Below are 15,543 nucleotides of genomic sequence, written 5' to 3' on the forward strand. Positions count from 1 at the left end.
CACATATAATCGTTCATCGCCGCGACCAAGGAGCTCAAACGCAAGTCAACGAAGCGTGGATGTGCGATTTCCCGGAACGATTTTAGTTATTTAAAAAAAATCCAAGGCTGGTATTAATTTTAGGATTGTTTGTTTTGTTTTATTTTACGTGTAGCACAACGGACATAATATATAAGAACACAAACTGCTTATGCGCATCTTAAACGCGTTTGCAATAAATTCTTAGCGACACTCGGAAACAATCGAAAGACAATTAGCTTTTAAGAAAGTTTTAAAAGACCCTTCCATCGGGAATTTTCTCCAAATGCACACATAAATTAGCAGACCGCGACATAGCGCGCTCTGCGTGGTGGATTAGTTCACAATTTTCCACGATTTGGCATCAATCTGACAAAGTTGCCTCTACAAAGAAACCGACGGAGAAATCTTCCCACAAGCTAACAGCCAGACCTAACCTTAACTGTATTTAGCTGCTGAATCCTACAGAGCACCCTGCAAAAAAAAAAGCATGAACTCTGTCGTTTAGTCTTATGCAAAGCGACCTTTATCTCTTAATTGACTTTTATTTGGATATCTACTTTCTTTAAGCTGGCACTGGGGAGAATATACGCTATTCACAAAAGTGACCCGACCTGGAAGATGTAACTTACCAAAAACAGCGCCCTGTACTTGGACACAAGAAAATCTTCGTATCATAAGAAAGGAATATGAGGGAAAAAATCTAACTTGGAATTATTAGACATCGAGTAAACCTAACACCCACAATGGTAATGGGCTGTTTGCCTCCGTATGGACACAATGTTGCATTCAATCTAGATATGCTATAAATTAAGCGTTTCTATGGCAGCGTATGCCCGATTGGGCGACAAACCCCGTACGCGACGCCAAACGTCACCAAATCTGAATAAGGATGCGCGAATTACAGCTTCGTACACAAAGATGATGGAGACAGCATGAGCGCGGAGAAAAGTCCCGTCCATCCCAGATAGGATGCATCTGAGTTGATTGGTGAATCTGTAAGGATAGCTGCAAGAAGCAAGATGAGCTGCTAGCAGGCACATCTGAAAGTTAAAGAGGATTATTATTATTTTGTTTGCATTTTCGAGCCCCGGCAAACTTCAGGGAGGAAAAAAACCCGTAGCCCTGGCATCCAGCCTCGTCAGGGGGAGGAAAGTAGCAGCAGCGAATCTGACAAGAGGAACTTGAACGGAGCAACTGGATTTTTTGAAGTGCAATCTGCAGTCACTTGAAGTTACGTTTTTTTTTATCCAAAGGAAAAGCAAAATTCTGCCCCTGAAGCAAATCACGATGGTGCATTGTGCTGGTTGCGAGAGGCCTATTTTAGATAGGTTTCTCTTAAATGTGCTGGACAGAGCCTGGCACGTGAAGTGCGTCCAGTGTTGTGAATGCAAGTGTAATTTGACTGAAAAATGCTTTTCCAGGGAAGGGAAGCTATACTGTAAAAACGATTTCTTCAGGTGAGTTAAAATGAAGTTCCGTTCTCATTCTATAACGACACGGTTTTCTTTTAAAGCATCAGCCTGTCTAGTATGTGCCACAATATGAAACGCAGCGGACCGATCAATGTTGTTTGGCCAATTGAATTGTTTCGTCTGTTCGTCTATACATAGAGTATTTGTGGAGATAAGTTTAAATGACTCAAACACAATTAAAACAGCAACAGTAAGTATATTCGGGTTATGATTTTGATTCTGGTGCAGGCCTACAATAGGATTTAGAAAAGGCCCGTGACTTTAATAATGAGCAGCACAGATGATGTTAATGTGGAAATGTAATACTGCAATTTAAAATTTACATAAACACCACAACAATTATCCCCAGCCTATCTGATAATTAGTATAACTAGGTCTAATTGTTTCCGGGTCTACTCAAACTTCCGCGCCCCTTCTAATGCATACATCCCAAACGGCAGATATTGAAACGGGGACTTCAAATGTAGAGTAACCAGTGTATGGCCGTTTCATTATCGAAAGGGGTACATGATTACCCCCCAGCCCCCCCCCCCCCCCCCCCCCCTCCCCTCGCATCCTCCACCCACCCCACCCCGGCCCTCCCCGAAGTTTAGAAACTTTTAAAGATTTGAGAAGGAATCAGCAAAAGAAGCGTTGTGATTCAAACGCAGAAGATGTGTTCTTATTTATAAGATAACGAAGCATTGTATTAAAAACTGATTACAAACTGCAGGTGGCACGTGTATACCGGGCCTAAGTAAGGTGCATTTGCATGGGAAGAATGGAACCTTTCTCTCTACCCGACTCCTTCCCAATCCAAACTATTCAGCAATATGACTATTCTTTTAAGATGCCTAATGTAGCAACACTTAAACGTATTTAATGCGTCTGTTGAGCTGCAGATGAACCAATTACACCCCGCGGATAAGACAAAGATGACTTATGATCTCTAATTCTTTTACTAAATCAACCTCATTGTCACCAAAATCGGTTGGCACGGCAGCTGTGGGATTGAGTTCAGGGAAATAATGCTGGGAATTGTGTCGGGCGATGCATGACTTGGTGCTCTAGACTTCCAGCGACTGAGCTTGGATGATGTTGGCCTCGAACCGAGCTCCTGTCCCGGGATCTTCAGCAATGTTTCCGACCCAGAGACATTCCCTGTTAAAATGCTAGTTATTCCAACAGAAACTTAAAATTAAATTAAACAACGAGGAAAATGTTCAGAAGTATTTTTCTCTCTCCCATTTCATTTGAGATACCGTGAGTATATGCATCTCCCTTACAATACAGCGTTTTTTAGTAAAAATCTAATGCTCGCAAGGGTAACATTTTTGCCTTAATTGTCCAACTATTTTTTTGTTAGAACTTCTGGGTCTGTTTACACTGATGGATTGCTATCATCTTCCACTCTAATTAATTATTCACAATATTAACATATATTCAAATTTCCACCTTACATTTTTTTGTAATCTTAAAACTGTAAGATGCTTCCATTGCAAACATGGACGAACACAAGTGAGTGTGGATTTAATTTAAATGTAGACGCGAACATTCCTCAAGCCACATACCGCCCGAAATGGAATTCGCGTCTTGCGAAAGGAGCAAACCTGGTCAATCAGACTCAGATGACTATTAATAATTATATAAGGGCCTCGTGACTGTCCTAATTGCACACATATCTCAATGAGGTGGTAAAGGCTTATTGGACTCTAGAGGTGGTATATCTTTACATGTCCCCCCCGTTTTTTGTTCACAGGCGGTTTGGTACGAAATGTGCGGGATGTTATCAAGGTATCTCTCCAAGTGACCTCGTAAGAAAAGCAAGAAATAAAGTATTTCATCTCAACTGTTTTACTTGTATGGTTTGTAACAAACAATTGTCGACTGGCGAGGAACTATATATCATCGACGAAAACAAATTTGTGTGCAAAGAAGATTATATGAGCACTAGCAGTTTTAAAGACACCAACTTAAATTCAGGTAAGGCCCGAAGACCGCGCGGCTGTTAAATAAAGACAATTGTTAGTGCTTGTGGTGGGCGGGAATTGTTTTGTTGTTGTTGTTGTCGTTGTGTTTCTTCCTTATGGGATGTCGCTAATTCAAGACGTATTAAAGTATCTCCCCCTTTCCCCCCTCCTTCTTGAATGTGTGCTGGAAAAAAAAACTTCATACAATCGTCCTCATTTCTTTAAAACTCTTTGACGACATCCCGCGCGTTTGATTTCTGGACACTAACACAACAGAAGATTTTGAGATGATTTATGACCTTAAAATTGTCACTCTTCGGAATTATCTCCTTGCTTTTTAATGTAATTTAAATCAGCCCACTGCATTTTACAAATATTACATATTTTAAACATTTTAGGCTGTTTTCGGGGATTCTGTTATTACTGAAAATGTTGAACTGGATTATATAAAAATAAATGAGAATAACATACCATTAAGATTGAATGGGAGATTTAAAGGGTTTTTTTGGCATGAAACTAGAAAACCAGAACTTGATTCGGAAAATTGCATTTTCTATTAGAAGCATGTTTTAAATTTTGCGAATGATTTTAATAATTATTTCGTATTTTCTGTATTTGAGACAATTTCCCTTCTCGTGCTAACCGGCGAGTATTTTTTTCAATGGTTGATGCTGTAATCTTGTCAATGGTTTTCACTGATTCCTTCCTCGGTCTGGTTGATTACAAAAAAAAGCCGGTTTTGTCTTGCAGTATCTTCGTGTACAGACCGGAGTTTATCGCCTGATATCCAGGACCAGAGTGTAGACGATACAAAAGAAACGGACAACTCAACCTCGTCAGACAAAGAGACGCAGAATAACGAGAATGAGGAGCAGACCACCGGCACCAAGAGGAGGGGCCCGCGCACCACAATTAAAGCCAAACAGTTAGAAACACTAAAAGCCGCTTTCGCCGCCACCCCGAAGCCGACGCGACACATACGGGAGCAGCTTGCTCAGGAAACAGGCCTCAACATGCGGGTTATTCAGGTACCACCATAAACTCGCATTCTCTTCATCCATACACCACTCCCAATTAATTTTGATGAGCTCCTGCTTTAAATCATGATAGGATGTGATGGAAAATTTTATATTTTGCATTCATCTTTTATGTGTGCGCGCAGATATATATTATATTACTTTTGTATTAAATTGAGGCTCAGATATTTCGAAACGACGCCAGTGATTATAGACAGGGGACCGCTGCTATTTCAAGAATACACGTTTAACTATGAATTGCATGGAGAACGGCGTGGTGTGTACGGGCACGGCCGAGAGAGTGTGGGCACACGACGTGGTCTTCTATAGCTACTATAGTTTCCTGGCAGGGACCACATCCGTGCAACCAGTCTGCAGCTTTGTCCTACCCTAAACATGTACACTCAACGCGGCCCTAGATTGTCCCTGATCACACCCATTCCCCCCTTTAACGTCAATCTACCCGGCCTGTCCTACGATGCTACGGGTACAATGTTACTGCGGCCCTCAAAGTATTAAGGCATTATTGTTTATAAAGGCACGTCGCACATTTTGACCATTCCATATTAAGGTTGCAATATCTTCATTACAAGGGTGTGGGGAGGGGGGGTGGTGGGGAGGGGGTGGGGGGGGTGGGTGAGGGGGCGGGGGGGGGGGGGGGGGGGGGGGGGGGGGGGGGGTGGGTGAGTGGGGGGGGAGTTACATCAACAGATATAACGCAGTTTCTTTGGGCCGGTGGTTCAGTATTCGCGTGGGTAGGTGTGATTCGCTGCGATTGCTGTATTCCCACTAAAGCACGGACCATTGTTTTGCCAGGTCTGGTTTCAGAACAGAAGATCCAAGGAGCGGAGGATGAAGCAGTTGAGCGCTCTGGGGGCGCGGCGGCACGCTTTCTTCCGAAGTCCCAGGCGCATGCGCCCTTTGGGAGGACGCTTGGACGAGTCGGAGATGATGGGGTCTGCCCCGTACAATTACTACGGAGGTACAGTCACACACACACACACACACACACACACACACACACACACACACACACACACACATATATACCCACACACATATATACCCACACATACACACACACACACACACACACACACACACACACACACACACACATATATACCCACACATACACACACACACACAGATACACACACACTCACACACATATATACCCACACACACACACACACACACTCACACACACATTCACACACATATATACTCACACACACACACACACACTCACACACACATTCACACACATATATACCCACACATACACACACACACACACACACACACACACACATATATACCCACACATACACACACATATATATATACACTCACATATACACATATACACATATACACACACACACACACACACACGTGCACACACACAAATACACACACCCGCACACACACACACGCATACACACATATACACACCCACTCACCCACACACTCACGCCCACACTCACCCACACACACACACACACCCCTACTCATCCACACACAACCACACACCCACACACACCTGCACTCACACACACCTACTCACTCACACACACACACACACCTACTCACCCACACACACACTACCATACACCCACACACTCACACCTACTCACCCACACACACACACCTACTCACCCCCACACACACCCATACACACCCACACTCACACTCTCACAACACACGGACACACTCCCACACCCAGAAATACACACCCACCCACATCCACACTCCCACACCCACACACTCACCCCCATACACTAACACACACACACTCGCCCACACTCACCCACACACACACTCACCCACACACTCTACCACACACACACACTCACCCACACATCCACACACCCACACTCACCCACACTCACCCACACCCACCCACATCCAGACATACCCAGACACACCCAGACACACACACACACAGCCACACACACACACACACACACACAGACACACACACATCCACGCCAGCCCACACACCGACCAAAGAAGAATACCAGCACTTTTCTTATTCCCCGACACTATGTTACTATTTCCTCCCATTTCACTGAAATAGCTTGAGAAACATTCATTCTTATTGCCAGAAGCTCCTACGTTTGTTTGCCTGATTGAATTGATTGAAAGATACAACTCTTCAGCCCACTGAAGATAGACACAAAATGCTGGAGTAACTCAGCGGGTCAGGTGGCATTTCTGGAAAAAGGGAATATTTTCCTTCGCTCCATAGATGCTGCTGCACCAGCTCAGTTTCTCCAGCATTTTTTGTCTACCAGGTGACGTTTCGGGTCGAGACCTTTCTTCGGCCCACCGAGTCCATGCCGACCACCGATCAACTGTTCACACTAGTGCTATGTCATAGCCACTTTCGCAACCACTCCCTACACACTAGGGACAATTTACAGGGTACCGGTAAACCTACAAATCCGCACGTCTTTGGGATGCGGGAGGAAACCGGAGCACCCGGAGGACTCCCATGCGGTCACTGGGAGAACTTGCAAACACATGCAGAGAACAACCGAGGTCAGGATCGAACCCGGGTCTCTGGCGCTAGGAGGCAGCAGCTTTATCAGCTGTGCCACTCTGCTCCCACTTGCAATCAGAACATCAACATTAACCACGTTGGACGGGTCCTTGTATAACCCGGCTGCAAAAGAGGGCCCATTTACTTCATTTAGATGAGGCACGTGTCTGAATATAGGATTGCTCTATCTCCAAATTGCATTTCGCGTGGAACCAATTTCTGCGAGATTATAAAAAAAGGGGGAGCAGATTATTTTCCCCTGCAAAATGTAATAGTTTCCGAGTCTTAAAATAATACACTTTTTATCACTTTTTTTTGGAGGGGCGGGGTAGGACAGATAGGATGTGCGTTAGTCACGGTGCATTCTATGAGTCATCTGTTTTGTGTCATGTCCACCGCGAGTGAAGGGGAGGTAGACGTGAACATTTTATTTTTGTAACCCACAATGATTATCTAAACGTTGCATTTATATTTGCGAGCCGTCCGAGCCACTCTAGATGTAATCCAAGTGTCCATTTGATAGCCGCCTACTTTACCTTGCGAGCGTCCAAGTTAAGGTGCCCGGTTGCTATGCCTTTCCTACTCGTTTTGTGGCATCTGCACGGGTATTGAAAGAATGATCGCAGCCTGTTGAGCTCTTTAATCCCCTCCCCTCCCCTCCCTCCTCTCTCCCTCCCCACCCTTCCCTCTGTAAGATATTCCGCTCCGGCGCTGGCCAAGTTACGCCCGATAAAGCTCGGCATTGTGATGAAGCTGTCTTTTTGAAGAGAAGCCTAACCCATTCAGCCTGCACTTTCTCTTGTGTTTCCGCGAACAAAGCTACAGCTGCAGTCTTTTGTCGCTTATTCACCCAGGATTTGTTCCAATTACCCCGAACCCTTCGAGCATATGGAGGGTCGCTTGCAGAGCGCCACGACTCCGCTGTTTGCCGTTTGCCGCGGCCTTCTGCTTCCTGGTTTCAAAACAGCACCCTCACCAAATTAACCATTTGGCCAAAGAAACCCAATAATTTCACCCTCAATACCTATTTTTAAGTGTCCTGCAGAAGTTCCCAAATCTGTCCGAATCCACTAAATATGGTGAGTTCAGTTTTGATGGCGGCAGCGCAGTTAATGCAACAAGTTAACCCTGTAACATTAATAGATATAATAATAGAAATACCTTTCCAAAAAATCACAGCAGTCATATTTTATTGATGTTTCCACTAATTGCAACACTTTACTTGAAACCGATCTTTTTATTTTTTCTACATTTTGTTATAAATTCGGTGGGATGTTGTGGAATATATATATACTTTAAATAGCTACTACAACAACGAATCGGCGACTATCATTTCTCGACACTGCGCCAGTCTCATTATTTTCAGCAAACTAGAGGCTTTGGATTGACTTCGCGTTGACTTCACTTTGTCAATCCGAATTTAGCTCCAGTGTCATATAGTTATATCTATCTCCTGTTTTTTTAAATGGCGCAACTGATTATTTTAGTCATGGAGAAATACAACATTGAGAAATACAGGCCCCTTGGCCCACCAAACCCACACTGATCGTCAACCACCAATTTACTCTAATCCTACACTAATCTAATCCCACTTCATTCTCTCCATTATGGTATCAATTCCCCCGGATTCTACCATTCATTACACACTAGGGGCAATTTGCAGCGGCCCATTAACCCACTAACCCGCACATCATTGGAATGTGTGGGGGTTGGACCGGAGCACCCGGAGGAAACCCATGTGGTTCCAGGGAGAACATGCAAACTCCACACAAACTGGCGTTGTGAATCAGCAGTTCTACCAGCTGCGCCACTGTGCCGCCTTTAGTTAGGATCAAAACCTTATTGCAACACACGAGGTCTCGTAGGTATACAAAATGAATAATATTTTTTGGCTAGATTTCATTAGCATGAAGAGTACTGACCATTATAAAATACACACCTTAGTATCTTTCCTTGATTTGTTTATAAACTTTCAGCAAACTGGTAGGGTATCAAAATCGCAGCTCTAAGAACAACAACATTCAACATACGTTCAACAAGTTTCAAATTGAAATTATGAATTACCGGTATATTAAACATTATCCCTTTGGAAACCATACTGTTGTATCATGCACACGACGTAACCTTCTAGGTAAACAGACAGCGAGGACACATGGACTAATACCTTGTTTACCTTAGTATATGTTTTATTTTAGACATTATGTAACCACGACATATTCCTTTGGTCATTGGCGCTTAAATTGACGTCTTCAGATATTTACTAAAAAATAGTCATTGTTCCATCTAAAGGTATTCATACACATGTTGCATATGTTAGTATTAATGTGTTTGCTTTAGCAATCAGCCTTTCTAGCATAGGAAGCAACATTTCATTTGTCAGGTGGAAGTCAATTGACTAACGTTTCTGTAAGGTCAAGAAAACTGGTTAAAGTGATCATTATAAATAATGACCCAAGAAATCACAAATCATGTGTGTTCACACTGTGTAGAACGAGGAGACAGGAAAGGAAGAATACTGTATTTACTTTAGGATTAGAAACCCCTAAAAGATACACACGATGTCTTTTTTTCCCCCACCCCTAAGTATGTTATCCAGAAATTGTTTACAAAATAGGGTTCACTTGGACGGCCCTAAACCGGACATTTAAGGCTTGTTGCAAAGTGTTATTAAATACAAGCCAGCGCCATACTTTTGAGCTGCATTTGCAAGTTACAGCATGGACTCACACTCCCGAGAGTTCAGTGAGTGGGATTTAGTTGTCGGTTTGATGGATGAGGTCTACCAAGCCTTCACCAGACAACTATGTAAACCGCTGTATTTTAACTGCTGGTAATGTTTTGAGCAGAACTCAAATTACATTTCCCGACACCATCTCTTCGATTTAAAAGTTACAATGGTCGGTGGGGTGGGCGAGTAAGATTCCCAAATGCATTTTTTTTAAATGTTACGTGAAATCAGTTGGAGTTTCGTTGCAAAGCTAAACTACTCTCTTTTCCTTCTGATGCAGAATATCAAGGAGATTACTATGGCCAGGCTACAAACTATGACTTTTTCCCGCACGGCCCCCCGTCTTCGCAAGCACATTCCCCGGCAGATTCTGGCTACATGCAGTCCTCAGGACCCGGAGCGACCTCACTCGGAGTACTCGAGCCTCCCCTATCCGCCCACCACCCTCCCACTATCGGTGGCAGCGAAAACCAAAGGTATACGGACATGATATCCCACCCCGACACTCCCAGCCCAGAGCCGGGTATGACCGGACCTCTGCACCCGATCCCAGGAGAAGTGTTCAGCGGAGGACCCAGTCCGCCTTTCTCCATGTCGAGTAACAGTGGTTACAGCGGGCCGCTATCACATCCGAATCAGGAGATGAACGAGACTGCGGTCTGGTAAAGCGGATCGGCCCCACAGTGAATCCACTCCCCCAGACAAGTGGGGAGACCCGCCCCACGCTGGCATTGGGTTAGTCAACTTTCTGCTCTTTGAAACCCTCTGCTAAAAAACCCTCCTCCACCCCTTCCCCCTCCCTTCCCCTACCTACCCCCCTCCCCTCCCTTCCCCGCAGAGGCAGAGGTGAGATGACCTATTGCCAACACCATCTCATGCAAGTGACCTCAAAGCGAGAGGCGAGGAAGCTGGTGGCGCGCACGCTTAGTTTGGTGGCGCGCACGTCGGCGGCGCGCCCGGGACGCGCGGCGGCAGAGAAGCGGCCCGCCGAGAGCCCGGCTCCGCAGTAAGTGTGGGACGAAGGCACTGGATATTAATAGAGTTACTGATTCTGTTGTCGATGTGAATAAAGATCGTTTTAGTTTCCACCCGCCATCATCCGACAATCCATCTTTCCATCAGTCATAGAGAAAGAATCTGGCATCGATGATGACAATCACTTTTAGTGCTTTGGGTAGTTAGTTCGCATCCCACCATCCCCCAGACACTCCCCTTGTGACATCTTTCTAAATTTCTTTAATTAACTGTAAAATTGTCACCATTGATGTTAAAAAGTAAAACTTGAATAAATATCCCTTTTTTACAAAGAGTGAACAGAAAACTTTATTTCAGGAGTGCTTTATTCTGAATATTGCTCTGTTAACTGCACTGGGTGATAAGATTGTCCATAAGTATGTGCTCGTTCACTGTAAGACAGCATCCGACATAGAATATAGCAAAGGTACACAAAAATGCTGGAGAAACTCAGCGGGTGCAGCAGCATCTATGGAGCGAAGGAAATAGGCAACGTTTCGGGCCGAAACCCTTGGCTCCATAGATGCTGCTGCACCCGCTGAGTTTCTCCAGCATTTTTGTGTACCTTCGATTTTCCAGCATCTACTGTTCCTTCTTAAACATAGAATATAGCAACTAGGGTTCGTGGCTGCCGGCCAGAGCAGATGATAGAATCGCTGCCTTACTTCAGGCAAAGCATGCAATGGATAGAACTGAATAGATTTGATGTTTAATCTATCATTAAAGCGCGTAGCTTGAACGTACAAAGTTGCTGGATATAGTGCAGTGAATGTTAATTATAAAATTCGAAATTAAACCCTTGAAAATATATCCAGCAAGGCCGCTATTTTACAATCTATTATAATACTCACTCTCTCGAAGACAGCAAGAGAGTCCTCAATCCCTTCTCATGACTTCACTGCCTGCCTGTGTTGAACGAAACAAATGAGAATAAGCAATAATTCAGCGTGATGCTAATGCATAACCTTGTGACATTAAATATATTCACATGCCAATATAATTGTGATCGGAATGGTTTAACTGCTGTCCTTTATAATTTGATCACAACTTGCCCTCAGCTTTCATGGTATTTTACAAGATGCAAGACTGGACAAATGTGCGTTGACAAAACCGGGTTTATATTAGAGTTGGTTTAAAAATCCTACTTGCCGTGCTCATTATACATTGCGATTCCAACAAATTAATTCCAAGTTTTCATCTTGCATCTATTGTACGAATCATGAAATTGTATCAAGTGTTGGGTCAGCTCAGAAACTGAACGCAAATTGCTGAGATCTCATTCAGTCGGCTTACCTAAAGCACATTTTTGGTTACCCGACTTCTTAATAAAACAGAAAAAACACGTTAAAAGGTGGCGGAGGGCAGAAATGACGGTTAATTAAACCATCTCCCCCAGTAAGAGCTTTAAATAGCGCGGCTAAAGGGTTTCTCCTGAGAAATAATTATATGAGAGACAGCGACAAGTTTCCTCTTCCGATCTTATCAGTTTTTGTTTCCACAGTTCTATTTCCCTGGCGTGATATATAACTAATAATAATTTTTTTTGGAATTGAAATAATATGAATGCCCATTATGAATGTAATTTTTAGTCACAGTGCAGAATAAGACGCCTGTTTAATTTAAAGATACAGTACAGAGGCCAACTGCCAACAGCGCTGTGTTGTCACCATTAACATAATCGTTCTACTGATATTTCTTCACATGACGTATATTTAATATGTAAGTGTAATTTCCTCCAGAATCTTTGCAATCCACTTTCCCGTTGGACGCATTCATTCTAAGTCTTTAACCGTGTTGGGTTTATCGCCAATGAGCCATCAATCAAATGAACCCCAATGGTGTGGATGAAAAGGGAATATGCGATAAGCCTTACAAAGACTAATGACTCATATGTACATTATCCAAGTGTCGCTTAAATGATCTGACCCCCAGTTTGCAGAGGGAACCCCAACCTTTTAATGGCCGATTTCTGTTCGGGGATTGGGTATTTCAGTAAACCAACACCCACCTTAACTTTAATCTGCAAATGTATGTAAATCCTTTTGGACCATGTAGTTAGGGAGAGACACCTGATTGGACGCCTTAATACAAATACATTAATGATCTGATGTTTTGGTCTGAGGGGAACTACTCACCTGCTCCAAGTTATTAACTGTTCAAAGTCTAATATTCCAATTTGAAAGAACTACAGGTGGAAAGGCGCAGCGTGTTCCCCATCAACATAAAACGAAAATAAAGGTTTATTGTTTTCAGTTCGATTTCCAAAATGGTGAGGCATATGTGGTCCACCTAGCCATCTCATTCAGAGATGCTGCTTGCCCGCTGTGTTATACAGCATCTTGTGTCTTTCTTTGGTATGAGCCTGTATTTGCAGTTCCTTGTTGTGACATATGTATGAATCGGATTCCACTCAGGCTACACACGTGTGCGTGTGCGTACACTTTTGATGCCGGTGTGAAGTTATGCTCACCGCCGCCTCTCCTCGGTTAAAGCTGAGAATGGTGTCCGCACGGTTATCCAGCCACACGTGGATAGTGCCAAAGAAACGATTCTCCATTTGGTATGACCTTGACTGTTTCTTTTTTAATTGATTTCAAACCGTAATAACTGCTTGTCTGCATTTGTAGTACGTGTGGGTGAGCGGGGAGGGGGTTGTGGAGTGGTGGTAAAACGGGTATGTGAGCAGGCCTGTCTGTATGAGATAGAGGGAGCATGCAGGAGATGAACGATACTCTGAATGTATTCTATACAAGTGTGAATCTGTTCACGCACACCACTATGTCTTTATTGTGTAAACTGTGCACACATTTGTACATGTGTGTGCATTGTGTATCTGCATACTGGTGAGTACATTGTGTGTAGTGACTCCAGGATGCGCGCTTGCGCTTGTTATGACGAGGTTCCGTATACATTTTAAGCTTTCAGTGAAAAATAGCAGGATTCAGTTTTGTCGACTTTCTATAATTAATGACCTCAGTTGTAATAGGATTTTGCAGCCTTTGGCACTGACTGGAAACACCTTTTTGCATAAGATGTAGCATACAATAGGGAGCTGCCTCTTGATTTATGGGTTCCAACTTAGGAATGAATCTCCCGGGTAGCGAGCCAGCAAAATTCATCAGAAAAGACACACACAGCTTTTGTGTGGATTTTTTTTGTTGTTGTTGCAGATACCTGAACACTGATACCCACTTGGACAAGAAAAGCAAATGAGATAGGAAAAAAACCCAAAAGTATTTGTCGATATTAATAGCAATTCATGTTGTATTTTTGCGGGTTATATTGTTTGAGGAGCCTTAACAAGGAGGAGGAACTCACCTGAACGTATCAGTCGCTTGTGTTTTGTGTTTCATCTGCTACACCACCATGCATTAATCAAATGCAAATCCAAAAAAGGTCATTTGTAATGCCTAAAGGCTGGTTTAAATTCCCCAATATCCCTACTCCTGGGCCATTGATAGAACTACACTGAAATATATAGCAAATAAAGTTATCCCTATCTCGGTTGGAGTTCTGTAATTATGTTTCTGACATTCCCTTGTATCTGCGGTCTGAGTTCAGGTTTAATCCCCCGCCCCCCCCCCCCCCCCCCCCCCCCCCCCCCCAATATTGTACTTGGTTGACTGCATACGTGTGTTTAAACATAGAGACATAAGAAACTGCAAATGCTGGAATCTTGAGTAAAACACAAAGTGCTGGAGTAAGTCAGCGGGTCAGGCAGCATCTGTGGAGGGAATAGATAGACGACGTTCTGGGTCGGGACCCTTCTCCAGGCTTAATTATAACTGGCATTTGGTTTCAGGGACATTTCATAATGCACCACGTTTATTGTCCGCGCTTCCGAAGTGTTTGATGTATTTGCTAGTTATATGGGGAGAATATTGTTCACCTCCCTTTGCTTTACACACAATCCATCTGAAACTATTGCGAATTGGCCACTCAGAAAGGCACACCTTTGTTTTGGAGAGCGTGCCATTGTAATGTCATGTTTGTATTTCCATGTACGGTAGAACTGTAGAATAATGCCTGTCGGTTACGAAAAGAGACGGCATGTTATGTATGCAGTGATTTTCAAAAGCTTCATATTTTGGTGCGAGTGGAAAATGAAACAGTGGAATTCATCGCCTCTATACCTACACGGACCAACGCGCCCTCGTTTGATGATTCAGGTAGCGTTGGGTTTGGGTGGTACGGTGAATTTAAGAGCTCATAGTTTACACTTTTTTTCTTGTGTATCTCATGTGCGGCCCGACTAAAGTAACCGAGGATAGATGGGTCCTGGTGCTTAGTAATGTCAGAGAGAGGAATTCGTGAGCATTTGGTACAAGGGGCGAGTCTACTGCCGTTAAACTTGGGTTAAGTTGCACTTTGGGCGATCCAGAGGGCTAGACTTGGTCTAACGGACGGTCACTGCGTGCGGGAGCTAATTCAGCAGTGGGATAAACCATTCCCTGTTTGTTTGGGGTGTTTGGTTGCTATATGTTGATTGATTCGATCCATGCAGGTCAGCACAAAGCACTGTGGATAATAAATCATGTAATTATGGCGGATTTCATGGTGAAGCAAATACCAGAGTCCCCATTAATCATTGGTAATTGTTAACTCGGAAAGTTAATGCTTGGATAACCGGGAAGCCCGGCCACTTCAACAGGAGTACTTCTCTCACTTATACAGTATTTAGTCAACACTGTGGGAATGTATTTCTTGGAATAAAGATCTTCTCATTTTTACAAAGTTCAAATACAAAAAAAAAACTATAACACAGAAATGAACATTGCGATCTAATTTAGTAATA

General features: G+C 43.5%; 1 protein-coding gene across 1 annotated transcript; it reads left to right on the forward strand.

Moving 5' to 3' along the window:
* Positions 1 to 946: 946 nt before the first annotated feature.
* On the forward strand, positions 947 to 11,041 carry lhx5 (LIM homeobox 5). The gene is made up of 5 exons (XM_033043134.1): positions 947 to 1,478; positions 3,232 to 3,455; positions 4,193 to 4,470; positions 5,275 to 5,440; positions 10,015 to 11,041. The coding sequence occupies exons 1-5, from the start codon at positions 1,309 to 1,311 to the stop codon at positions 10,398 to 10,400; spliced, it is 1,224 nt and encodes a 407-aa protein (XP_032899025.1). The 5' UTR covers positions 947 to 1,308; the 3' UTR covers positions 10,401 to 11,041.
* The last annotated feature ends 4,502 nt before the right edge of the window (positions 11,042 to 15,543 follow it).

This window comes from Amblyraja radiata, chromosome 25 (assembly GCF_010909765.2).
Source record: "Amblyraja radiata isolate CabotCenter1 chromosome 25, sAmbRad1.1.pri, whole genome shotgun sequence".
Taxonomy (NCBI): Eukaryota; Metazoa; Chordata; class Chondrichthyes; order Rajiformes; family Rajidae; genus Amblyraja; species Amblyraja radiata.